Source organism: Ranitomeya imitator, chromosome 2 (assembly GCF_032444005.1).
Source record: "Ranitomeya imitator isolate aRanImi1 chromosome 2, aRanImi1.pri, whole genome shotgun sequence".
Classification (NCBI taxonomy): domain Eukaryota; kingdom Metazoa; phylum Chordata; class Amphibia; order Anura; family Dendrobatidae; genus Ranitomeya; species Ranitomeya imitator.
In genome coordinates, this window is record NC_091283.1 from 667,652,057 (window position 1) to 667,679,977 (window position 27,921).

General features: G+C 45.1%; 1 protein-coding gene across 1 annotated transcript in view; it reads right to left on the reverse strand.

The window, feature by feature from the left end:
• Positions 1–27,921, reverse strand: part of CHUK (component of inhibitor of nuclear factor kappa B kinase complex) — a 204,029-nt gene that overhangs the window by 157,685 nt on the left and 18,423 nt on the right. The window contains exon 2 of the mRNA XM_069753015.1: positions 6,430–6,524. Coding sequence (XP_069609116.1) covers positions 6,430–6,524 — 95 coding nt within the window. The remainder of the gene's footprint in view (positions 1–6,429; positions 6,525–27,921) is intronic.

The following is a 27,921-nucleotide window of genomic DNA, read 5'->3' on the forward strand; positions in this document are numbered from 1 at the left end:
TTTCTCATCCAAGGTTTCTGTTGACCCATCACAATTTGCAAGAATATAGGTCTGTAAGGCTCTGGTGTGTGCTTGGGCCCAAGTTACCGTTTGAATGCAAGTTGACATGGAGCCGAAGACTGACATAGCGAACCTCACCAACATCAATTTCTTGCTTCTTAGGACGCCCATCTATGATCTCAACTGGATGTTTTTCTTTGGGTAAGAAGGTGGTTTGTCTTTGAGAATCCAGTAAAACTCCTAGCAATGTTTTTGCTGTGAAGGGAAACATCTTTGATTTTTGGTGGTTCATCAGCCATCTCAGGGATGTTAGAATCAGGGTTGCTGTTTGTAGATGCACCTGAAGTAACGGTATAAAAGGGGGTCACGAGCAGGAAGTCGTCGACGTATGGTATTATGTAAACATTCTGTCCTGATGTAAGCCATGATTTCTTGTGAAGTCTTTGTGAAGATTTACAGCGCCAATGATATCCCGAATGGAAGAACATTGAACTGAAAATCAACTGTCTTCCTTGGGCAACCGAGAACCTCAAGAACTTTGGTGAATGGGGATGTGATAATACGCATCTTACAAATAGATTATTGCCATGGAGAAGTCTTGTCATGGGACTGGTCAATCTGATGGACTTCCATCTTGAACCTCTTGTATACAATGCAATGGTTCAGGGGTTTCTGTTGTGAATTCTGTGGCAGAGCTCCCTCCTGTGGTCACAAGTGGTACTTCGGCTGATTCTCTCTATGAGCTTCCGTTGGTGGAGGAGAGTGGTACTGCGGCTTCTGAGTTTCCTTCCTCAGGTGATGTGGTGAAGTCGTTAGGTGCTGCTCTATTTAACTCCACCTAGTGCTTTGATCCTGGCCTCCAGTCAATGTTCTAGTATTGGACTTGTTTCCTCCTGGATCGTTCCTGTGGCCTGCTGCTCTGCATAGCTAAGTTCCGCTTTTGTTATTTTGTTTGCTGTTTTTTCTGTCCAGCTTGCATATTTGGTTTTTTTTTTTGCTTGCTGGAAGCTCTGGGACGCAGAGGGTGTACCTCTGTGCCGTTAGACAGTACGGAGGGTCTTTTTGCCCCCTTTGCGTGGTTGTTTGTAGGGTTTTGTGTTGACCGCAAAGTTACCTTTCCTATCCTCGCTCTGTTCAGAAAGTCGGGCCTCACTTTGCTAAATCTATTTCATCTCTACGTTTGTCTCTTCATCTTACTCACAGTCATTATATGTGGGGGGCTGCCTCTTCCTTTGGGGTATTTCTCTGAGGCAAGGTAGGCTTATTTTCTATCTTCAGGCTAGCTAGTTTCTCAGGCTGTGCCGAGTTGCATAGGGAGCGTTAGGCGCAATCCACGGCTGCCTCTAGTGTGGTTGGAGAGGATTAGGGATTGCGGTCAGCAGAGTTCCCACGTCTCAGAGCTCGTTCTATGTTTTTGGGTTATTGTCAGATCACTGTATGTGCTCTGACTTCTATGTCCATTGTGGTACTGAATTACCAAGTTATAACAGGTTTCAGGCTTATTATAATCTCCACTTGTTTTTTGTATTTGTAAGAAAAAGTTGGGAGTAGTATCCTCTGCTCTTTTCTACTTCCGAAACTAAGGAGATTATCCTCGAGGAGAGCAGGCTTTTTAGTCTGGATATAACGGCGCCCTGAAGTTTTGGAGAGGAGAGTTGGGTTGAGTTATCTTCACTTTCTGTGGGGAATAGGAAGAAAACTATTTTTACCCTTTCTTGGACTGATCTTAGGGTCCATGGGTTTGTGCACATCTTGTACCATTGAAGAATCCTGAAATGCGACCCCTTTCTCTCTTGGCATCAAGGTTTGTTTTGATGTTGACCTTGGGAGTGAAATATATTTCTGCCCCGCCCACCTTTTGGATAGCTCCACCTGCCCGACTTTCCTTTTCCTCTGTACTTAGGAGGTTGTTACCGAGAAGGCCAAAGGGATCTTTTCCTTGAGCTTCTAGGCTCAGGCAGGGATTTTTTCTTATCTGAGCCTTTTCTAACAGGTCATCAAGAGCTGGTCCAAACATGTAGTCCTTTAAAAGGAATAGAACAAAGATTCATCTTTCAAGTCACATCACCACTCTATGATTTTAACCAGAGTACACGTCTCACAGAATTCAATAAAACTGACGATCTCGCTGCCACCCTTACCCATCTCGCCGACGTGCTTGCCAGAAACCCCATAGCTTTCTGTTGGAGAGGTAAAGGTGTTAGAATATCTTCTCTGAGAGTGCCCATAGAAAGATGTTATTCTCTGAGAGCGCCCATAGAAAGATGTTCTAGTTGAATAAGCCAGTGGGATATTGATCTTGCTACGCACATAGAGATGGCATTGGTATTCAGCAGAGCTGCTAAAGTCTTCCAAGATTTTCTTAAAAGGCCCTCCATTTTGCATTTTAGGGGATCCTTCAGCTGAGAGGAATCGTCGAATAGCAAGGTTGTCTTTTTGGCCATTCGTGCAACATGAATGTTTATTTTCGGTACAGCGGACCAGCATTTCGCAGTTTCCTCGTCCACTGAAAACCTGTCTTAGTTTTCGCGGGGATGCTCAACCTGTTCTTCGGAGATTCCCATTCATCCAAGACTAGGTCCCCGATGTTCTTGTGTATGGGAAATAACAGTTTTCTCCTTGACCGGAGACCGACGAACAGCTTTTCTTGTACCATATGGGTAGGTTTCTCCTCTTCTACCTCCATAGTTCTCCTCACTCCCTTAGGGAGTTCCTCCATATTTTCAGAAGAGAAATATAATTTCCCATCTTGGAGAGCTTCTGGGTATAGGCTTACTTCGCCTTCCTCCAGAAGTTGCTCCGGTATGGACATCTCTTCTTGAGGGTCTGAGTTTCCTTCTTCTTTCTGGCTAATCTTCCAGAGGGATGCTGGGAGAAGGTGGTCGCTGAAAGAAAGGCCAAGGAAGATTGGATTTCCTTGTGGACTGTCCTTTCAATCTCCTTCATTAAGGAAGGTTGCTCATGTTTGATTATCTTTTCAGTGCATTCTTGACATAGGGGTTTCCCCTGGGACGTTCGTTTTTTTTTTGCACAAATTGCACATTTGCAGCTTGATGTCTTAGATTTGCTCCTTTGTACAGGTTCCATGTCCCTCTGAAAGAGAAGAGTGAAGGAATAAAGCTATCATACACCATACCTGCACCTTGGAGATGGACTCCCAATGCCACACTACTTACTTGGACTGGAACAATTCTGGGTTCTGCAGATGCAGAGCAGGAAGAACCTAAACCTTGGCTTACATGTTAATCAAAACAGGATTGGTCCTACCTTAGGGTGTCTTCTATGGCAGGGGTGTCAAACTGCATTCCTCGAGGGCCTCAGACCATGCGTGTTTTCAAGATTTCCTTTGCATTACACAAGGTGCTGGAATCATTCTGTGCAGGTGATTAAATTATCACCTGTGCAATACAAGGAAATCCCGAAAACATGACCTGTTTGCGGCCCTCGAGGATTGCAGTTTGAAACCCCTGTTCTATGGGCAACCAGACCCAACGCCTTCCTCTTCATTAGAAGGACTCCTGGCCCCCAACATATTGGTGTGAGTATGGAGGCCCATACAATCACAGGCGGTTCATTCCCGCTGCATTTGCGTTGTTTCTTTCCAGTGTGGAACACAAAAACTGGAAGGGACGTCATAAAAAGATGCCCAGTGTCTCACGTAACTTCCATCAACCGGACAATGTTACATGCGCTCCAGCCCATGACAAGCTGGAAGTATCAGAGGAGCTCGATGTTCCACGCTTCACAGGTCGGGCGAAAATCACAAGGAGGGGGAGGAGATGGGTTAGAGAGCTCAAAGAGGCCTCCAGCCTGAATAACCCTCCAGACCGTACTCGAAGACGCAGACTGGAAGGAGAGTCCTGAGTCCATCTAGAACAGTGTTTCTCAACTCCAGTCCTCAAGACCCACCAACAGGTCATGTTTTCAGGATTTCCTTAGCATTGCACAGGTGATAATTTCATTACCTGCTCAAGCATTAATTCCATCACCTGGGCAATACTAAGGAAATCCTGAAAACATGACCTGTTGGTGGGTATTGAGGATTGGAGTTGAGAAACACTGATCTAGAAGATAGGAGCAGTGTTTGGAAAGGAGAGGTAAGCCCAATCGATCTCCTACTGCCCAGCTAGCTAATTTTTTTCCCAGTGTCTGATGCTGGCACAGAGCACCACAGGATGACCTCTTCATCGCAATATGGACAAGAAAAAACACTGGAGGGAGGATGTGAGGGGCAATTAGACCTCTTTGTGTTTCCTGTCCCTATAAGGGTGAGGCGACATCCTCCTGTGGTGCTGTCGTGGGAGGTTATTGGAAGAAAAAAAAAATATCTCGGAATCATTGGAATCAGCTGAAGCTTTCCAGAGTTATTAACCCTAAGTGACACTAGTCAGAATTGGAAAATTTGGCTTCTTCATGAAGGTGAAAGCAGTCTCAGATGTGAAGGGGTTAAAGTAACCATTTTGAATTTTTTGCTGTGGCAATTTTTGGATATAATCAAGACAACAGTTAAACCCACCATTAAAACAGGAGCCATTTCATCAAAGCTTTCATGTCAGAATCTATAACGCTGGGAGCATCACTCTGTCCGAAGTCTTTTTAGACTGTGCAAGCGCCAGCGCAGTCTGGACCCCACAGAGTGACGCAGCCCAGGAGATCGCGGTATGCGTAAGCACTGAACGCACACCGCGATCTCCAACGGAGAAGCAGGGACGTGCCAGGAGGGTGAGTATGCTATAGTCACCTGTCCCGTTCCAGCACTGCGTGCCGCTCCGTCTTCCGGGTCCTCTGCCTGTGACGTTCAGTTCAGGGGGCGCGATGACGCGCTTAATGCACGCCGCCCTCTGACTGAACAGTCACAGCCAGAGGACCCGGAAGACAGAGCGGCACGCAGCGCTGGATCAGGGCCAGGTGACTATAGCAAGTGTCTGGGGCCTGAGCTAGCGGCGACTCCGGCACCTGACCCCCACAGCGCGCCGGTGTCCCCGCCTGCTCAGGTCCCCCAGCACTTGGCGCCCAGCGATGATAGGTGAGTATGTTATTTTTTTTTATTTATCGCAGCAGCATACGGGGCATATAATACTATGGAGCATCTTATGGGGGCCATCAACATTTAGGGAGCAGTATACGGGGCATATACTATGAAGCATCCTATGGGGGCCATCAACATTTATGGAGCAGTATACGCGACATATACTATGGAGCATCTTATGGGGGCCATCAACCATAATGGAGCAGCATACGGGGCATATACTATGGAGCATCTTATGGGGGCCACCAACCATAATGGAGCAGCATATGAGGCATATACTATGGAGCATCTTATGGGGGCCATCAACCATAATGGAGCAGCATATGAGGCATATACTATGGAGCATCTTATGGGGGCCATCAACATTTATGGAGCAGTATACAGGACATATACTATGGAGCATCTTATGGGGGCCATCAACCATAATGGAGCAGCATATGAGGCATATACTATGGAGCATCTTATGGGGGCCATCAACCATAATGGTGCAGCATATGAGGCATATACTATGGAGCATCTTATGGGGGCCATCAACATTTATGGAGCAGTATACAGGACATATACTATGGAGCATCTTATGGGGGCCATCAACCATAATGGAGCAGCATATGAGGCATATACTATGGAGCATCTTATGGGGGCCATCAACCATAATGGTGCAGCATATGAGGCATATACTATGGAGCATCTTATGGGGGCCATCAACCATAATGGTGCAGCATATGAGGCATATACTATGGAGCATCTTATGGGGGCCATCAACATTTATGGAGCAGTATACAGGACATATACTATGGAGCATCTTATGGGGGCCATCAACCATAATGGAGCAGCATATGAGGCATATACTATGGAGCATCTTATGGGGGCCAACAACCATAATGGTGCAGCATACGGGGCATATACTATGGAGCATCTTATGGGGGCCATCAACCATAATGCAGCAGCATATGAGGCATATACTATGGAGCATCTTATGGGGGCCATCAACCATTTATGGAGCAGCGTATGGGGCATATACTATGGAGCATCTTATGGGGGCCATCAACCTTTATGGAGCAGCGTATGGGGCATATGGATGGGAGCAGCAAATTAAAGAACGGTGGTGAAGGATGGGAGCAGCACATGACAGAACGGGGGAGCAAGATGGTAGCAGCACATGACAAGATTAGGGCGCAGGATGGAAGCAACACATACCAGGATGGAGACCATATACCAATATAAATGCTCGCCACCCGGGCATAGAACGGGTTCAATAGCTAGTTCTAATATAAAGGCTTTGAAAAATGCAACTCTGAGTTGAGGGTCTTTCTAATAAAAAACATATTGCAAAATGTGGACAAGCCCTCTAGGCGGAAAGTGAATGCCTGTAATGTTTTGGATGACATCTGATACTAAACCTTTTCATGATCTGAATCTCCTGACACCACCGCTCCTTGTTCTTTGAACTTAGTTCCAGTCGGCATGATTTGATGGCTATTAACTCTCCAGTGTCCTGAAGGAACAAAAACACAATAAAAATTCTAATAATGCTAAAAGAAAGACAATAGCATTATGTATAACACAAATTCCACCTGCAGGGGAGCGTATTAGTTATATGTTCTAATTCACTTTATAATCCTAACCTACATCTAAAAGTCAGCTATATTAACAGATAAGGGCAGTGCTATACAGCCAATATACACCAGTATTACACCTGCACAGATTCTCCTGTCAGCTTGCTTTAGGCTGTGTGCACACGTTGCGTTTTTTTTGCTATAGAAAAGCGATAAAAATGCATAAAAAACGCATACATATGCATCCTATCATTTAAAATGCATTCTGCAATTTTTGTGCACATGATGTGTTTTTCCCTGCGGGAAAAAAAACGCAGCGTGTTCATTAATTTTGCGTTTTTTTTTTTATTCTTCGTTTTTCCTGCTATACAATGCATTGGGAAAGCTCCGGGGGGGAAAAAAAGAAACACAAAAAAAAACCACATGCGGATTTCTTGCAGAAAATGTCCGGTTTTCTTCAGGAATTTTCTGCATGAAATACTTCCGTGTGCACATACCCTTAAACTTAAAAGGGTTGTCCACTTCGTGGAGTCCGCTACAATCCCTTTCTATATGAAGTAGCGAGTTATAAAATAAAAACAACATACCGTATATACTCGAGTATAAGCCGAGATTTTCAGCCCATTTTTTTGGGCTGAAAGTCCCCCTCTCGGCTTATACTCGAGTCATATACCCGGGTGTCAGCAGGGGAGGGAGAGCGGGGGCTGTGTAGTCATACTTACCTGCTGCGGCGCGGTCCCTGCAGTCTCTGGCTTCTCCGGCGCTGCAGATTCTTCCTGCACTGAGCGGTCACATGGCACCGCTCATTACAGAAATGAATAGGCGGCTCCACCCCCATAGGGGAGGAGCCGCATATTCATTGCTGTAAATGATCGGTGCCATGTGACCGCTCAATTACAGGAAGAAGCTGCAGCGCCGGAGAAGCCAGAGACTGCAGGGACCGCGCCGCAGCAGGTAAGGGGAGCGCAGCGCTATAATTACCTGCTCCTCGCTCCGGCTCCGTCTGCAGCGTCCTCTAGCAATGACGCTCAGGTTAGAGGGCGCTGTGACGTAGCCAGTGCGCGCCCTCTGCTGAGCGCCAGTGCTGGAGACGGAGCCGCAGAGGAGCAGGTAATTATTGAAAGCGCCGGCGTCCTGAGAAGAGAGGTGAGTATGTGATTTTTTTTTTTTTTTATGGCAGCACCAGCAGCATTCTAAGGAGCACCTATGGGGCCATAAAGGTGCAGAGCATATATGGGGCACAGCATTATAAGGAGCACCTATGGGGCCATAAAGGTGCAGAGCATATAAGGGGCACAGCATTATAAGGAGCACCTATGGGGCCATAAAGGTGCAGAGCATATAAGGGGCACAGCATTATAAGGAGCACCTATGGGGCCATAAAGGTGCAGAGCATATATGGGGCACAGCATTATAAGGAGCATCTATGGGGCCATAAAGGTGCAGAGCATATAAGGGGCACAGCATTATAAGGAGCACCTATGGGGCCATAAAGGTGCAGAGCATATATGGGGCACAGCATTATAAGGAGCATCTATGGGGCCATAAAGGTGCAGAGCATATATGGGGCACAGCATTATAAGGAGCACCTATGGGGCCATAAAGGTGCAGAGCATATAAGGGGCACAGCATTATAAGGAGCACCTATGGGGCCATAAACGTGCAGAGCATATAAGGGGCACAGCATTATAAGGAGCACCTATGGGGCCATAAAGGTGCAGAGCATATATGGGGCACAGCATTATAAGGAGCACCTATGGGGCCATAAAGGTGCAGAGCATATATGGCACAGCATTATAAGGAGCACCTATGGGGCCATAATCAAAGGTGCAGAGCATATATGGGGCACAGCATTATAAGGAGCATCTATGGGGCCATAAAGGTGCAGAGCATATATGGGGCACAGCATTATAAGGAGCACCTATGGGGCCATAAAGGTGCAGAGCATAAATGGGGCACAGCATTATGAGGAGCACCTATGGGGCCATAAAGGTGCAGAGCATATAAGGGGCACAGCATTATAAGGAGCACCTATGGGGCCATAAAGGTGCAGAGCATATATGGGGCACAGCATTATAAGGAGCACCTATGGGGCCATAAAGGTGCAGAGCATATATGGCACAGCATTATAAGGAGCACCTATGGGGCCATAATCAAAGGTGCAGAGCATATAAGGGGCACAGCATTATAAGGAGCATCTATGGGGCCATAAAGGTGCAGAGCATATATGGGGCACAGCATTCTAAGGAGCACCTATGGGGCCATAAAGGTGCAGAGCATAAATGGGGCACAGCATTATGAGGAGCACCTATGGGGCCATAAAGGTGCAGAGCATATAAGGGGCACAGCATTATAAGGAGCACCTATGGGGCCATAAAGGTGCAGAGCATATATGGGGCACAGCATTATAAGGAGCACCTATGGGGCCATAAAGGTGCAGAGCATATAAGGGGCACAGCATTATAAGGAGCACCTATGGGGCCATAAAGGTGCAGAGCATATATGGGGCACAGCATTATAAGGAGCACCTATGGGGCCATAAAGGTGCAGAGCATATATGGGGCACAGCATTATAAGGAGCACCTATGGGGCCATAAACGTGCAGAGCATATAAGGGGCACAGCATTATAAGGAGCACCTATGGGGCCATAAAGGTGCAGAGCATATATGGGGCACAGCATTATAAGGAGCACCTATGGGGCCATAAAGGTGCAGAGCATATATGGCACAGCATTATAAGGAGCACCTATGGGGCCATAATCAAAGGTGCAGAGCATATATGGGGCACAGCATTATAAGGAGCACCTATGGGGCCATAAAGGTGCAGAGCATATAAGGGGCACAGCATTATAAGGAGCACCTATGGGGCCATAAAGGTGCAGAGCATATATGGGGCACAGCATTATAAGGAGCACCTATGGGGCCATAAAGGTGCAGAGCATATAAGGGGCACAGCATTATAAGGAGCACCTATGGGGCCATAAAGGTGCAGAGCATATATGGGGCACAGCATTATAAGGAGCACCTATGGGGCCATAAAGGTGCAGAGCATATAAGGGGCACAGCATTATAAGGAGCACCTATGGGGCCATAAAGGTGCAGAGCATATATGGGGCACAGCATTATAAGGAGCACCTATGGGGCCATAAAGGTGCAGAGCATATATGGGGCACAGCATTATAAGGAGCACCTATGGGGCCATAAAGGTGCAGAGCATATATGGGGCACAGCATTATAAGGAGCACCTATGGGGCCATAATCAAAGGTGCAGAGCATATATGGCACAGCATTATAAGGAGCATTTATGGGGCCATAATCAAAGGTGCAGAGCATTATATATGGCACAGCATTATAAGGAGCATCTATGGGGCCATAATCAAAGGTGCAGAGCATTCTATATAGCACAGTTGTATATGGAGCATCTATGGGGCAATAATGAACGGTATGGAGCATCTATTTTTATTTTTGAAATTCACCGGTAAATGCTGCATTTTCTACCCTAGGCTTATACTCGAGTCAATAAGTTTTCCCAGTATTTTGTGGCAAAATTAGGGGGTCGGCTTATACTCGGGTCGGCTTATACTCGAGTATATACGGTACTCAGCTTGTGAACTGGCGCCAATCCAGCAGTCAGGTCTCACATTGCTGGTGCAATACTGTTATGCTAGGTGAGCCCTACAGTAGCTGGCAGTGAGCTGCAACACTCTCTCTTCAAACTAATTGTAGCAGTTGGGTAATATAATGAAATCACTGTAGATCATAATAAAGTAGCAATGGGTGGTAAACAGAATAACTTTTAACCCTTACCCGACATGTGCCGTACATAAACTGCTCTGCAGGAGCTGCGTTCCAGCAAACCGAAGTACATGCACGGTGCCGCAATTGCGCATGCTCACGTTGTGAGGGTGTCAGCTCTATGTGAGAGCTCACACCCTGCAGCAATGCCCAAGATCGGTGCTAGAACCGATCCCGGGCATTTAACCTCTGATGCCGCTGTCAATAGCGACAGTGACATCGAGGACCATCACATAAGGAGTAGGCTCCCTGTGTGGTTTCATCAGCAAAATACGATGCGATCGTGTTGTGTTGATGGTCTCCATGGTGACCGCGGGTCCTTCAGGGAAGATGTCCTGTGAACGCCCATTAAGAGAAGGAGCTAACGAGTCCACACGAGAGGTTAAAAAAAAGACTTCTCCCACTCCTACTCACCAGTGTTTTTCCTGTCCCTGTATGGACAGACATGAGAGAAAGATGTGGAACGTCTGGGTTGGAGCTCCGGCACTTCCGTGGCTACCTTGCGGGCTCAGGGGTGCATCCGTTCCTTCCCCCTGTCAAGAAGTCTGGGGCAGACACATGCCCAGTCGAGCAAGGGCTCCAGGGCTTGGAGCCGCTTCCCCCCCCAGCAGGGGCTCTCGGCGTCCATTGTCAGCCGAAGCCGACGACACTTCCAGGCACCGCAGGAGAACTTCCAGATGCATTCCAGGTGGGAACGCAATGTGAGCCGGAGATCAGAGCGGCGCTTCAGGTTACGTCAGATGCAGCAAAGCCGGCAGGCCGCCCAGAGGGATTCTTGAAGAGGACCTGCCGGGGGCACTATTAAGAAGACAAGGTCGGACATAAAGACTGACTTGATCTAGGACAGGCTGTGACAGAGAGAACCTCGGGATCAGCATGGAGGACTCTGTGAGGAATGTCGTTCACTTTGAGTCACCAATGATGGCGAGTAGCCTTAAGACACGGGTACTGCGACACTGAATACCATGGGCTAGTAAGCTGTCCTGTATTTATATTAGGACAACGCAAAATCAGCCGCGATAACACCTGCACCCAAAACAATCGACAAGTCCTCTGGGAAGTCCAAGAGAAGCGCCATCTGTAATATCAAGTTACCAGAGGCGTGGACTAAAAATCTACGTGAAGCATGCACCCTTAAAGTTATCAAAGACGAACAGGCTTCCTTTCTTATGGAAATGCGCATCATGGTTATAGAGGAGGTCCAGGCTTCCATCTCAGGCCTCTTACCAGTCCAATCACCTCAACAAGGTCCCCGTCCCAAGAGACCGAGATGGGAGATGGAACAATCCTCAGATGATGAGGCCCAGTCCATAACCACGGACCTAGATGAAGAAGGAGAGATTATCTCAGAACCTCCAAAAGTGGGCAGGAGGTACCTTTTTCTTCGGAGGACACTGATGACCTACTGCGGGCTGTAAGGAACACGATGCAGATTGAAGATTCCGAAAAGATTCAGTCAGTCCAGAAAGAAATGTTTGGGGGCATGAGGTCACAGATACATTGGGTTTCTCCTGTAAATGACCACATCTGGTCAATGATTCTGGAAGAGTGGGAGGACACTGAGAAGCATTTGGTCATCTACCCTTTGAGCCAGATGATATACAGTTAGGGCCAGAAATATTTGGACAGTGACACAATTTTCATGAGTTGGGCTCTGCATGCCACCACATTGGATTTGAAATGAAACCTCTACAACAGAATTCAAGTGCAGATTGTAACGTTTAATTTGAAGGGTTGAACAAAAATATCTGATAGAAAATGTAGGAATTGTACACATTTCTTTACAAACACTCCACATTTTAGGAGGTCAAAAGTAATTGGACAAATAAACATAACCCAAACAAAATATTTTTATTTTCAATATTTTGTTGCAAATCCTTTGGAAGCAATCACTGCCTTAAGTCTGGAACCAATGGACATCACCAAACGCTGGGTTTCCTCCTTCTTAATGCTTTGCCAGGCCTTTACAGCCGCAGCCTTCAGGTCTTGCTTGTTTGTGGGTCTTTCCGTCTTAAGTCTGGATTTGAGCAAGTGAAATGCATGCTCAATTGGGTTTAGATCTGGAGATTGACTTGGCCATTGCAGAATGTTCCACTTTTTGGCACTCATGAACTCCTGGGTAGCTTTGGCTGTATGCTTGGGGTCATTGTCCATCTGTACTATGAAGCGCTGTCCAATCAACTTTGCAGCATTTGGCTGAATCTGGGCTGAAAGTATATCCCGGTACACTTCAGAATTCATCCGGCTACTCTTGTCTGCTCTTATGTCATCAATAAACACAAGTGACCCAGTGCCTTTGAAAGCCATGCATGCCCATGCCATCACGTTGCCTCCACCATGTTTTACAGAGGATGTGGTGTGCCTTGGATCATGTGCCGTTCCCTTTCTTCTCCAAACTTTTTTCTTCCCATCATTCTGGTACAGGTTGATCTTTGTCTCATCTGTCCATAGAATACTTTTCCAGAACTGAGCTGGCTTCTTGAGGTGTTTTTCTGCAAATTTAACTCTGGCCTGTCTATTTTTGGTATTGATGAATGGTTTGCATCTAGATGTGAACCCTTTGTATTTACTGTCATGGAGTCTTCTCTTTACTGTTGACTTAGAGACAGATACACCTACTTCACTGAGAGTGTTCTGGACTTCAGTTGATGTTGTGAACGGGTTCTTCTTCACCAAATTAGGTATTCGGCGATCATCCACCACTGTTGTCATCCGTGGACGCCCAGGCCTTTTTGAGTTCCCAAGCTCACCAGTCAATTCCTTTTTTCTCAGAATGTACCCAACTGTTGATTTTGCTACTCCAAGCATGTCTGCTATCTCTCTGATGGATTTTTTCTTTTTTTTCAGCCTCAGGATGTTCTGCTTCACCTCAATTGAGAGTTCCTTTGACCGCATGTTGTCTGCTCACAGCAACAGCTTCCAAATGCAAAACCACACACCTGGAATCCACCCCTGACCTTTCAACTACTTCATTGATTACAGGTTAACGAGGGAGACGCCTTCAGAGTTAATTGCAGCCCTTAGAGTCCATTGTCCAATTACTTTTGGTCCCTTGAAAAAGAGGACGCTATGCATTACAGAGCTATGATTCCTAAACCCTTTCTCCGATTTGGATGTGGAAACTATCATATTGCAGCTGGGAGTGTGCACTTTCAGCCATATTATATATATAATTGTATTTCTGAACATGTTTTTGTAAACAGCTAAAATAACAAAACTTGTGTCACTGTCCAAATATTTCTGGCCCTAACTGTAAAAACCTGGGGAGAAATCCCAAAAATTAATGTTCCAGTGGCTGGAGCGTCAAAAAAGACTTCAATACCCTTTGAAGATTCATCTAGCCTCAGAGAACCTATGTATAGGAAAACGGACAGACTCCTATACCTTAAGAGGGCTTGGGAGGCATCAGAGGCAATCAAGAAAGGTAATATTGCCGCCACGTCAGTTGCAAGATCCATGCACTTATGGATCAACCAACTAGAGGATCAGCTAAGAGGGAAAACTTCTAGAAATACTATTTTAGATGGTCTCCCCCTAGCAGATGCCTCAGCGGAAACTGTGCGATTTGCTGCCCAGAACAACTCTTCATCCAACGTGGCTCGTAGATCCATCTGGATGAAGACCTCGTCGGGCGATTAACAGCTTAAAAATAAACTGTGTGCCATACCATTTTCAGGATTAAGGGTGTTCGGGCCAGTTTTAGATAATATACTAGAGAATGCCACTGGCAAGAAAAAAGGGTTTCCCCGAGGAAAAAACTAGGAGATACTACCCCTTTCAGAGGACCCACCACTCTCAAAGGCAGGAATATCAGGGAAAAGGAAAGTGATCGGTGGAACCACCCCAAATGGGGTAAGAGTAGAGCCCCACCTTCGCAATTCGCATCCGTTTCAGGGAACAGGAGGCAATAACGCCATATCTATAGGGGGTCGCCTTAGGGAATTCTCAGACTCATGGGAGACTCATCTCCCAAAACCTGTGGGTAATAAACACCATTTCTCTGGGCTACACCTTAGAATTTGTCAGACCCCCACCCCCCAACAAGGTTTGTGGTTAAAAATCCCCTTTCCAGAACCATCACCTCCCCTAAATGGGCGGATGTAAAGGACCTCTTAAAGGCAGGAGTAGTGGTCCCAGTTCCCCAATCGGAAGTGGGTCAGGGTCATTACTAAACTCTGTTCACAATAAAAAAAGTAAAAAAAAACACCATCGGGAGAAAGCCGTGCCATCATAAACTTGAAGCCCCTAAATCGGGAGATAACATACAGGAGGTTCAGAATGTAATCTCTAAAGACCACCATTCCCCCTCAGACAAGAACGAGGTGATGTGCACAATAGACCTAAAGAGCGCATACTACCACGTTCCGATTCACCCTTGCTCTCAGAAGTACCTATGGTTTGCTCTAAAAATTAGAAACAAGTGCTACCAGTTCCAGTTTTGCGCTCTTCCTTTCAGTCTTGCTTCGGCACCTCGGGTATTTACAAAGCTGGTCACCGAGATTGTGGCCTACCTGAGGCAGAAGGACGTGGTCATTGTCCCATACTTGGACAATTTTCAGCTGATATCCGGTTCAGAGACAGAACTAGAAGAGCAGCTCAGTCTAGTGATCTCTACCTTTTGGAAGGTATGGGTTGGATCATACACCGGGAAAAGTCAGACCTACTACCTGGAACCAGGAAGAAGTTTCTAGGGGTTATTCTGGATTCCAGGCAAAGAGTCTCACCATTGCCAGAGAAGAAAGAGGCAGTGAAGGAAAAGATCCGACTGCTCCTTCGAAATCGGGTTTCCATAGGGATGGCAATGAGAGTCTTGGGAACACGAACAGCCTGCATATCATGCCTTTGTTGGGGTCAGTTCCACACAAGGGGACTACAGAGAGATATCCTTTCATCGTTGGACAGGCGACAGATGTCATTGGACAAAGATCAGTCTATCCCCGGCATTAAAATATTCACTGAAATGGTGGACCGTTTCCAGGAACATCACTCAAGGAGTTCCTTGGATATTGTCGCCTTGTGTAATGATAGTCAGATGCAAGCAGGGAAGGATGGGGAGCCCATATAGAAGGAAAATATTTCCAGGGAGTTTGGCCTCCAGACATCAAGATCCAGTCCTCAAACTTCAGAGAGTTACGTGCAGTTTTGGAAACCCTGAAGCGGAATCAGACCGGCTTGCAAGGTTGTCATGTAAAGATTATGTCGGACAATATGACAGCTGTCTCCTTTCTTCGTCACAAAGGAAGCCCAAGACACCGGGCCCTTCAGGACGTGTCATCAAGGCTGTTTGCCTAGGCAGAAAAAAAAAAAAAGAGCCTGGTCTAGAAGTTCATCTAGAAGGATCCAGGGACACGATTGCCGATTACTTGAGCAGACAGAAAATCCAGTCCACCGAATGGGAATTAAGAGGAGAGATATTCAGTTATCTTTGTTGTCAGTGGGGAACCCCCCATCTGGACCTCTTCGCAACCAGGAAGAACGCCAAAGTCTGAAGATTCTTCTCCTTCAATCTGGCAGACAACTTGGAAGGTATCGATGTTTTAAACCAGGTATGGGAAGAAGAACTCCTGTACGCCTATCCCCCCCCCCAATTGACATGATCCAAAGAGTCCTCAGGAAGATCCAGGAGGAAGGAGCATTGGGGATGCTGGCAGTCAGGTTTTGGCCAAGGCGAAGCTGGTTTCCCTTGCTAAGTAAGGTGTCCCGGGAAGATCAGCTCCTGCTACCAGAGAGGAAAGACTTGCTTTCTCTGGGACCAGTTCTTCACCCAGATCCAAGGAGTCTGCAGTTGTCAGCGTGGCTCCTGAAAGGAAGATCTTAAGAGCTAAGGGTCTCTCTGACCAGGTGATCTCCACGATCCAGGCCAGCCACAAACCTATCACTTACGCAATTTATAATAAGATCTGGAAGAGGTTTTGCTTGGAATATGGTAGCTCTTTTGCAGACTCTTCCCAGCCTGACATCCCAAAAATCCTGGATTTTCTCCAAGCAGGATTTAATAAAGGGTTAAAACAAAGCACACCGAAGGTGTAGATAGCGGCCTTGAGTATTTTCTTTGATTCCCCCTTGGCATCTCACCCATGGGTAGCACGTTTTTCTAGAGCCATCCAGAGATTTAGGGTATGTGCACACGTTACGGATTTTGCTGCGGATCTGCAGCTGTTTTCTATGCGTTGTACAGTACCATGTAAACTTATGTAAAACAAAATCCGCAGTGCACATGCTGCGGAAAAACGCGTGGAAACGCAGTGGTGTTTTTTCCGCAGCATGCCAATTCTTTGTGTGGATTCCGCAGCGGTTTACACTTGCTCCTCAATAGGAATCCGCAGGTGTAAAACTGCAGGTGGAATCCGCACAAAAACCGGGGTAAATCCGCGGGTAATCCACAGTGCAGCTTACCTGCAGATTTTGCAAAAACAGTGTGGAAAAATCCGCACACCAATCCGCAACGTGTGCACATAGCCTAAGGCCCACAATAAGGAAATCAGTCCTTCCGTGGGATTTAAATCTAGTCCCCCAACGCCCTATGCAGGCCCCCTTATGAGCCGGTAGTGAGTATAAACATTGCGAAGCTTACACTCAGGACAGCGTTTTTGGTGACCATCACTTCAGCTAAGAGACTTGAAGAAATTCAGGCTCTTTCAGTGCAGAACCCTTATATTCAGATCTTTGATGACTATAGTTTTAAGACTCAACCCCGTTTTTCTGCCAAAAGTGTTTTTTTTCTTGGAATTTAAAATCAGGAGATATTTCCCTCCTTCTACCAGTCCCCAAAAAACCTTAAAGAGAAATTCTTCCACACTTTGGATGTTAGGCAGATGGTCATTCACTACCTGGAGGCAACTCGTGAGTGGAGACAGGACACTAATCCGTTTGTCCAGTATGCGGGAAAGAATAAGGGGAAAAAGGCATCAAAGCCTACTTTAGCTAGATGGATAACAACCACCATCTCCTTAGCATACAAGGGTGAGAAATTGCCAGTTCCCGAGAGCCTCAGGGCCCATTCCACCACAGCGGTAACAACAACATGGGCCGAGAGAGCAGGGGCCTCGGTAGATCAAATTTGTAGAGCAGCTACATGGTATAGCTTGAACACTTTCTGTAAACTGTAAATTATAAACTAGATATGTTGGCAGGTAGCCAGATGGGCTTTGGCCGGTAGGTTCTGCAGGCAGTGGTCCCACCCTAGAGATGTCTTACTTTTGTATTCTCCATGGTGCTGTCTGGAGGGACATCCTGGAAAACGGGGATTAGATCTACCGTTAATATTGTTTCCTGGAGTCCATCTTGACAGCACTGGTAATTCCCTCCCTTGAATTTGTCATAATTAACTTGTACAGAATTTCAATAAACAACAATTGCATCCATCCTGGTGTGGTACTTTGAAAATCACTGGTGAGTGGGGGTGAAAGGGGTCTTTTTAACCTCTCGTGTGTTTCCTGTCCCTATAAGGACAACTTCCATGGTGCTGTCAGGAGGGACGTCCTGGAAAACTAGTTTTTGCAATAAAAAGCATCTTTTAGTGTGCGACAACAGCCAAACATAAAAAGTCAATATAAATCTGGTATTGCTATCATCACACCGACCGGGAGAATAAAGTGGTCTAATCGCTTATACCGCACGAGGAACGGCGTAAAAAATAAAACCAATTCTTCAACTGCCGTTGATTTTTTTCGTTCTGCCTCCCAAAGATCGCAGTAAGGTTTGGTGCACATTTACCCTGCACTCTACGCTGAGCGCTTACACCGAGGATTCCGTGTAAATCTCTGAAATACATGATTCAGACAGAAACCTCGGTGGAAGTTAACCCTATAATGAGGCTGATGGAGACACTGTGGACGCTGTCTGGCCTGTGATCCGGTGGTGTCCATCTTTTTAGGAGTGCATAAAAGTGCAGTCGACCACCGTTTGTGAACTCCTGAAAAGAAGGATACCGCTGAACAGAGGCCAGATGGAGTTCAGAGTAACTATGCTGCCTCATTATAGTGAATGGATCCCTGGCGGGTTTTCACCTGAATTAAGTCACTCAGAGATTTAGATGGAAACCCCAAAGTAAGTGATCCTAAATGTTATGTAAAATGTTCCTAACAAAAGCTTCAACACAAAAAACAAAAAAAGCAAGTCTCCACTCAGGTCTGTCATCTGTTAACGGAAATATAGCAGGCTTCCACATTACAGGTAGCACAAAGGCTCTGGAAAATCAAAATGGCTCCTCATCCCTCAAAAGAAATTCAGAAAATTCTGCGCTCCTAAATCGAAATCCCTTCTGAGCCACAGTGTGTCTAAACCACAATTTCTGTAGAGATAAGTAGAACTGAGCAAATATGTTTGGAATCAGTCGCCGAATCTGAATTTGCCATATTTGTGTCATATTGGTACCCTATTCGTGCCAAATTAACCGTATTTTTTAGACTATAAGACGCACTTTTTTCCTCCCAAAATGTGGAGGAAAAGGGGGGGGTGCGTCTTATAGTCCGGATATATGGGCTCTGGCTGTGGTGGGGAAGCGATTTCGGCAGAGCATCGGGTCACAGGAGGCTGGAGCAGACAGCTCCGGCTAACTCCTATGCCTGCTGCTAAAGAGAAATGAATATGTACTGCATTCCATGCCCATGGGCGTGGAGGGCAATGCATACTCATTTTTCTGGCATCCTGGTATAAAAGGCCCCATCATGTTCCTGGTATGATTGGTCCCATCCTTTTTCTTTTAAATTTGGCCCCATCCCGTTCCTGGTATGCATGGCCCCATCAGGAAAGATTAAAAAAACAAAACATTCACCTACACGGCGCTCCTATGCAGCATCCTGCTCCGGTGCCAGCAGTTGCTTAATGCTTGTAAGCAGTTCATTGCAAGGACGTCATGTGCTGCTCACAAGCAGAGCACAGCTGCCAGAATACTCACCGGGACCGTTCATTGCAGAGAGCGGTGAGTATCCATTCCCCTTCAGTAGCGCGCTGTGTCAACCGCCGGCTTTCTGCTGCGACCGGCGGTCACGTGTGCTGATACTTAAGAGAAATTACTGCAAGAGCACTGTATTGATTTAGTTCCACCTGATTACTTCCTGCGTCTACAACAAGACATATGTGCAACATTCACTTCCAAAGACACTGTTTTGCTCGGTTATTACTTCCAGACAATGAAGTTAAAACACGCAGTGTTGAAAGTATGGATAAAGTTTGTCCACATTGCTCAGCAAAGCTCTATTTAGGTGAAGTCGGTAGTGACCAATCTGCATCCATCTGTTGCCACAAGGGAAACGTTCAATTACATGCCATTACTGTTTGTAAAGAACTTCAGACACTTATTGAAAAGAATGATTGCGTAGCTCAAAAATGTTTGCAAAATATATGGCAATTTATTAATGCTTAGGCTTTTGCGTCAGTTCAAGTGAACTCTAAGGCTGGGTTCACACTTTGCGGTTTTTACCGCGGAACCGCCGCGATTTTGATGCTGCGGGTCCGCAGCAGTTTCCATAGCGTTTACAGTAACATGTAAACCCTATGGAAACCGCAAACCGCTGTGCACATGCTGCGGGAAAAACCGCGCGGGAACGCAGCGGTTTAAAACCCGCAGCATGTCACTTCTTTGTGCAGAATCGCTGCGATTCTGCACCCATAGGAATACATTGAACCGCTTACTTCCCGCATGGGGCTGTGCCCACGTTGCGGGAAGTAAGCGGATAATGTGCGGTTCCTACCCGGGGTGGAGGAGAGGAGACTCTCCTCCAGGCCCTGGGAACCATATTTGGGGTTAAAAAATAAAAAATCATGTTATACTCACCCTCTGAAGTCTCAGCGCTGCACGCGGCCGTCCGGTCAGAGTTGCTGTGCGACCAGGACCTGCGGTGACGTCGCGGTCACATGACCGTGACGTCACGAAGGGTCCTTCTCGCATAGCATCTTTGGAACCTGACCGCCGGGTGCAGCGCCCAGGAGATCCGGACATCAGAGGGTGAGTATAACCAATTTTTATTATTTTTAACATTACTATTGATGCTGCATATTGCTGCCAAAATACATGGCCAAGTTTATCACATGGTGGGAAGTTTACAACCACCTGAAGGGGTTACCCCAACTTACGCAGGCATTTTCATTCTTGATTTTGACGCTGCGTTACAGCATCGTATTAACAATCCAGCCAATAGAAAATGTCGACAAGGTTTAACCATAACCCTTATGCACAGATGTTCAAGTATATCAAAGATGTCTCACACGATGCTTCCATTTGACCAGCTTGCTTTTTCGGAAATTGCCTGCGCCCCCGACGACCAATGTGCAAAAATTTCGCATGGGCGAACTAGTATTTATTATTCATGAATATTTATTCATTTCTCTTTAAGTATTGGCACACGTGACCGCCGGCCGCAGTAGGACGCTGGCGACTGACACTGTGCGCTACTTTAGAGGAATGGATACTCACCGCTCTCTGCGATGAACGGTCCCGGTGAGTATTCTGGCAGCTGTGCTCTGCTTGTGAGCAGCACATGATGTCCCTGCCATGCGCTGCTTACAAGCATTAAGTAGTTGCTGACACCGGAGCAGGACGATGCAAGGCAGTGCCATGTAGGTGTGTGTAATTTTTTTTTAAATCTTTCCTGATGGGGCCATGCATATCATGAACGGGACGGGGCCAATTATAAAAGAAAAAAAGAATGGGACCAATCATACCAGGAACGGGTAGACGGACGATCAAATTATCATTATTCTCAGCATGACTGACATTTATTCGAGTCCAAACATGACTTGGCTATGTGACTCAGTTAAGCACTAATGTGTTTCTAAAATTCTGACAAGCGCTGAGCTTAGAAAAAGCACTGGTGTGTAGCGCTATCGTCGCACATCCAAAACATGTAATTTTCACACCTATATCGTTACTTGGGGTTGAGTTATTCCATCTTGAATAACTTTCTCATACACACATGGAGCACATGGCTGCAGACAAAGAGCTGGGTTCTGCTAACTAAGATTCTCGAGGGAGGGGGAAAAGTAGTGTAGGATTACTCAGGCAGAAAGAGAGAGTAGGAGGGGTGGTGAGGGGGATCAGAGCTGCAGCGTGTCTGCAAAACCAAACAATGTAGCAGAGCTCAGTGTGCGATCGAACAATAAGACATTACATCATATTTCCTGACACTCGGAGAACACTCGAGCATGCTCGGGAAAACTCAAGTAATGAGCATACTCGCCCATCACTACTGATAACGCCTTATCCGAGCATGTTTGCTCACTAATGCAGAACATAGACATGCAGAGCAAAGACATGGAGGATATAGACCCTGCTCAGCACATTGTGCAGGGAACTAATGTGACTGATGGAACCAACCTCATCTTTAACCCCTTAACCCACAGGCCATATTCCATTTTTTGCACCCCTTTCTCCCAGAGCCATAACTTTTTCATTTTTTGGTCACTATGGCCATGTGAGGACTGATTTTGCGGGCAAGTTGTACTTTTGACCAACACCATTGGTTTTAGCATATCGTGTACTGGAAAACGGGGGGGAATACAAGTGCGGTGACATTGTAAAAAAAAAAAAAAGTGCAATTCCAGTTTTTTGGTTTTTTTTTTACCATTAAATGCTAAGACTGACCTGATTCTCCGGGTCACTACGAGTTCACAGACATCAAACATGTATAGGTTCTTTTTTTATTTAACCCCTTCACGACATGCGCCGTACATGTACTGTGCATGTCCTGTCTCTACTTTTGATGTGGGCTCCAGCACTAAGTCCACATCTTTCCCGACATGTCAGCTGTTTTGAACAGCTGACGCGTGCCTCTCACAGTCGCCGGTGGAAACAAGATCCACTCGCGGATGTTAGCCTGTTAAATGCTGCTGTCAATCTCGGACAGTGGCATTTAATATGATCGCGCTGGAAGCTTTCACTAATCCCGCCCATTGGTGCCCGTGTCACATGATCGCGGGTCGCCGATGGGTTGGCATAACAAACCGGAGTCTGCAGCAGACCCCTGTGATGGTCATTGCTGGATTTCTATGAGCGCCGCCCAGCAGTCGGCGATGATAGCAATTGAGCAATTCTGCTACATAGAACAGCACATACATATTACAAGCGATCAGATGATCGCAGCTTCTAGTCTCCCATGTAGACTATTGAAGCCAGTGTAAAGTGAAAAAAGTTTTAAAAAATATGAATTTTTTTTTTTAAATTAAAGTTTAAATCACCATTCAAAATAAAACAATTAAAATAAAAATTTAAAATACTCATATTTGGTATCGCCGCATTCACAATCGCCAGATCTATCAATATATATAAAAAAATTAATCCAATTGGTAAACCACATAGCAAAAAAAAAGAAGTCAAAACGCCAGAATTACGGTCTTTTGCTCGTCGCAGCATTGCACTAAAATGCAATGACGGGCGATCAAAAGGGCATATCTACACAAAAATATAATTTAAAAAAATGTCAGTTCGGCACGCAAAAAATAAGCCCTCACTCAGCCCAAGATCCTGAAAAATGGAAAGGCTATGGGTCTCGGAAAATGGCGCAATTTATTTATTTTTTAACAAATTTGGGATTTTTTTTTTACCACATACAAAAAACTACCCAGACATGTTTGGTATCTATGAACTCGTAATGACCTGGAGAATCATAGTGTCAGTTTTAGCATTTGGTGAACATAGTAATTTGCAGTACACAATTTGGTAAAACTAATGGTGTTGTTCAATAGTAGAACTAGTCCTGTCAAAAACGAGCCCTCACATAGCCATATTGAGAAAAAAAAATAAAAAAAAGTTATAACTCTGGGAAACAGGAGACCAGAAACCAAAAAAATGAAAATGGGATACGACATGAAGAGTGAAAAAAAAAAATCCAAAATGTATTAAAAAAAAAAAAATATGTCACCATTTTTCGAGACCTGTAGTATCTCCATTATTCGTGATCTGGGTTGGGGTAGAGGGCTTATTTTTTGTGTGTCGAACTGATGTTTTTATTGATACAATTTTGTAGTACATGCAATCTTTTGTTCGCCCGTTATTGCATTTTATTGCAATGTAGCAGTGACCAAAGAAACTTACCGTATTTTCTGGTGTATAAGACGACTGGGCGTATAAGACGACCCCCAAATTTTCCATCTAAAATATGGAATTTGGGATATGCCCGCCGTATAAGATGGGGGTCATCTTATACGCCCAGCCATCTTATACGGCGTGTGGTTCCCAGGGTCTGGAGGAGAGGAGACTCTCCTTCAGGCCCTGGGATCCATATTCATGTAAAAAATAAAGAATAAAAATAAAAAACATGGATATACTCACCCTCGGACGGCCCCTGGCTCACAGCGCTGCTAGCGTCTGCCTCTGTTCCTAAGAATGGAGAGAGTGAAGGACCTTCGATGATGTCGCGGTCACATGAGCGGTCACCTGACTGCGACGTCATCGAAGGTCTCCTCTCCTCCAGACCCTGGGAACCACACGCAGACATCCAGGATCGCTCCCTGCACACGCCATACCCGGCGTATGAGACGACCCCCGACTTTTGGGACAATTTTTAGGGGTCAAAAAGTCGTCTTATACGCCGGAAAATATGGTAATTCTAGCATTTTTAGTTTTTTCTCATTATGCCATTTAGCGATTGGGTTAATTGTTTTTATATTGATAGATCGGACAATTCTGAACACGGCAATGCAAAATATGATTATACTTGATTTTTTTAATTGTTTTATTTTGAATGGGGTGAAAGGGGGGCGAATTGAACTTTTATACTTTTTTGTATTTTTAAAAACTTTTTTTTGCTTCTTGCATGCTTTTATTTAGTCTCCATGGGAGACTAGAAACTGCACTACTTTGATCGCCTATGCTACACAGGCGATGTTCAGATCACCTGTGTGTAGAAGAAATGCTCACTTGCTATGAGTGCCGATCACGGGGCGGCACTCATAGCAATCTGGCAATGACAACCACAGATGTCTGCTGCAGACGTCTGGTTGACATGCTGATTCATCGGTGACCCGCGATCATGTTACCGGTGGACGCGATTATGTGATCGGTGGACGCGATTATGTGACGCGCTTCCTGTAAGCACAAGTTAACTAGTCAATCTCTGACAGTGGCATTTAACTCAATTAACTAGTTAACAGCCACGGGTGGATTGCGATTTCACCCGCGTCTGTTGCGGGCACATGTCAGCTGCATAGATCAAAAGTTTTAGCTTAGCGCTGGAGCCCCCACCAAACAGGGGGAGTCCGACATGTGTTTACTATTACTGCACATGTCGGAAAGGGGTTAAATCTGTCAAACCAGGTCCCATGATGGTTAACCCCAGTTTTGATTCATCAGGGGAATGCGACGTGTCCTATACTGTAGAGAGCTTTCATTTGTTTTACATTCAAAGGTCAAGATGCTCAGGCCTTGGATGTTTCAGCTGCTGATTGTAAGTGAAGTCATTTTTTTAATATATATATATATATTTGTGTGTATATCTTGTACAGTTGTGGCCAAAAGTATTGACACACCTGCAATTCTGTCAGATAATGCTCAGTTTCTTCCTGAAAATGATTGCAAACACAAATTCTTATTATTTTCTTCATTAAATTTGTCTTGAATGAAAAAACACAAAAAGAATTGCCCTAAAGTCAAATTGGATATAATTCCACACCAAACATAAAAAAGGGGTGGACAAAAGTATTGGCACTGTTCGAAAAATCATGGGATGCTTCTCTAATTTGTGTAATTAACAGCACCTGCAACTTACCTGTGGCACCTAACAGGTATTGGCAATAACTAAATCACACTTGCAGCCAGTTGACATAGATTTAAGTTGACTCAACCGCTGTCCTGTGTCCTTGTGTTACCACATTGAGCATGGAGAAAAGAAAGACGACCAAAGAACTGTCTGAGGACTTGAGAAACCAAATTGTGAGGAAGCATGAGCAATCTCAAGGCTACAAGTCCATCTCCAAAGACCTGAATATTCCTGTTTCTACCGTGAGCAGTGTCATCAAGAAGTTTAAAGCCCATGGCACTGTGGCTAACCTACCTAGATGTGGACGTAAAAGAAAAATTGACAAGAGATTTCAACGCAAGATTATGCGGATGTTGGATAAAGAACCTCGACTAACATCCAAACAAGTTCAAGCTGCCCTGCAGTCCGAGGGCACAACAGTGTCAAACTGTACTATCCGTCGGCGTCTGAATGAAAAGGGTCTGTATGGTAGGAGACCCAGGAAGACCCCACTTCTTACCCCGAGACATAAAAAAGCCAGGCTGGAGTTTGCCAAAACCTACCTGAAAAAGCCTAAAACGTTTTGGAAGAATGTTCTCTGGTCAGATGAGACAAAAGTAGAGCTTTTTGGGCAAAGGCATCAGCATAGAGTTTACATGAGAAAAAAAGAGGCATACACAGAAAAGAACACAGTCCCTACAGTCAAACATGGCGGAGGTTCTCTGATGTTTTGGGGTTGCTTTGCTGCCTCTGGCACTGGACTGCTTGACCGTGTGCATGGCATTATGAAGTCTGAAGACTACCAACAAATTTTGCAGTATAATGTAGGGCCCAGTGTGAGAAAGCTTGGTCTCCCTCAGAGGTCATGGGTCTTCCAGCAGGACAATAACCCAAAACACACTTCAAAAAGCACTAGAAAATGGTTTGAGAGAAAGCACTGGAGACTTCTAAGGCGGCCAGCAATGAGTCCAGACCTGAATTCCATAGAATACCTGTGGAGAGATCTAAAAATGGCAGTTTGGAGAAGGCACCCTTCAAATATCAGGGACCTGGAGCAGTTTGCCAAAGAAGAATGGTCTAAAATTCCAGCACAGCATTGTAAGAAACTCATTGATTGTTACCGAACGCGGTTGGTCGCAGTTATTTTGGCTAAAGGTTATGCAACCAAGTATTAGGCTGAGGGTGCCAATACTTTTGTCTGGCCCATTTTTGGAGTTTTGTGTGAAATGATCAGTGTTTTGCTTTTTGCTTCATTCTCTTTTGTGTTTTTTCATTTAAGACAAATTAAATGAAGATAATAATACCAAAGAATTTGTGATTGCAATCATTTTCAGGAAGAAACTGAGTATTATCTGACAGAATTGCAGGGGTGTGAATACTTTTGGCCACAACTGTACAAGATATACACACAAATATATATATATATTAAAAAAATGACTTCACTTACAATCAGCAGCTGAAATATCCAAGGCCTGAGCATCTTGACCTTTGAATGTAAAACAAATGAAAGCTCTCTACAGTATAGGACACGTCCCATTCCCCTGATGAATCAAAACTGGGGTTAACCATGATGGGACCTGGTTGGTCTATTATCCCTTGGTTCCAAATCTTCAAATCAGTCATCAGAAGCGTTGATATTGTTCCTTTTTTTTCTTCTCCCCCTTCAATATGTTAAACTGACTTTAATTTACTCAATCTGGGTTGCTTATATGCCCTAGGGGTCATATGCAGATTGCTCTCTGACCGAATGGTATTTCTTGATTTTTTTACTCCACAGATTGGTATCAGATATAAAAATGTATTTGGGATATATTTATATCCACTTGCTGCTTACACTTTGAGTGTAACTATGTGTCACTATATTTCTTGGCTGCCAGACTAAGGATACAGCTGCAAAATGGTGCCTCATCAATGCTGAGATAATGGTTTGTTGTATGCTCCTTTTTGTTAGGTGGGATAAACACTTTTGTAGCAAGCATTGATTTTCATCTCAGGCTATTAGTCAGTGACTATCCTCGTATTTAGTATTGCTTTATATCAAATATCACTGCTTTGACGATATTGTTTATGAGCTACTGACTATATACCTATATTTACCACTACCAGTCAGGTTTATGCAAAGAGAGTTTTTCCTTTTCACCTGAGGCCTCTGATTTAGTTTGAGCCTATTTACATTGGGAAATTAGGTTGTGCAGCTCTTTAAGCTACCTAGCGGTGCTTTCTTATTTTTTATGGCAATCCAACAGTGACCATTTGTTACTGTAAGTTTTTGTTCTTGTTTTTTATATCACTGGCACATTTGCACTTTATATGTGGTTTGCTTACTTGTCTGATATTTTTTTATGTTTATATCCAATGAAAGTTAAATTTAACATTGATCCCAAGTGGCTTTTTCTCCATACTGTTTCCTTGGGTTGAGTATTGCTCCCGCTTTTTTTGATTCACTTACAATCAACAGCTGGAACATCCAAGGCCTGAACACCTTTGCCTTTGAATGTAAAACAAACGACCCCAACTTTATACAAAGACTGAACAATACAGACATTCAGATGACAATGGCTGAAAACAAATCCTTAGTACCCACCGGATACAGGGAAATCTCTGTTTCTGCCCTGAAAAATAAAAATATCTAAAAAGGCCGCTGCTCAGGAAGAATATTGATCTGATGTAAAAAGGGCTCACCCACTGAGACGGACATGTGGCATGTCTTTCCAGACCGTAGCATGTCAATTTCTCTTGCAGAGATGCTAGTCTCCGCAAGAGAAATTTCACCCAATGCAATGTACGGGATGCGGTGAATCCGCATGGTCCAGTGAAAACATGCGGATTCACCTACATTCAATAGACTGCAGCACTTTGAACGCAG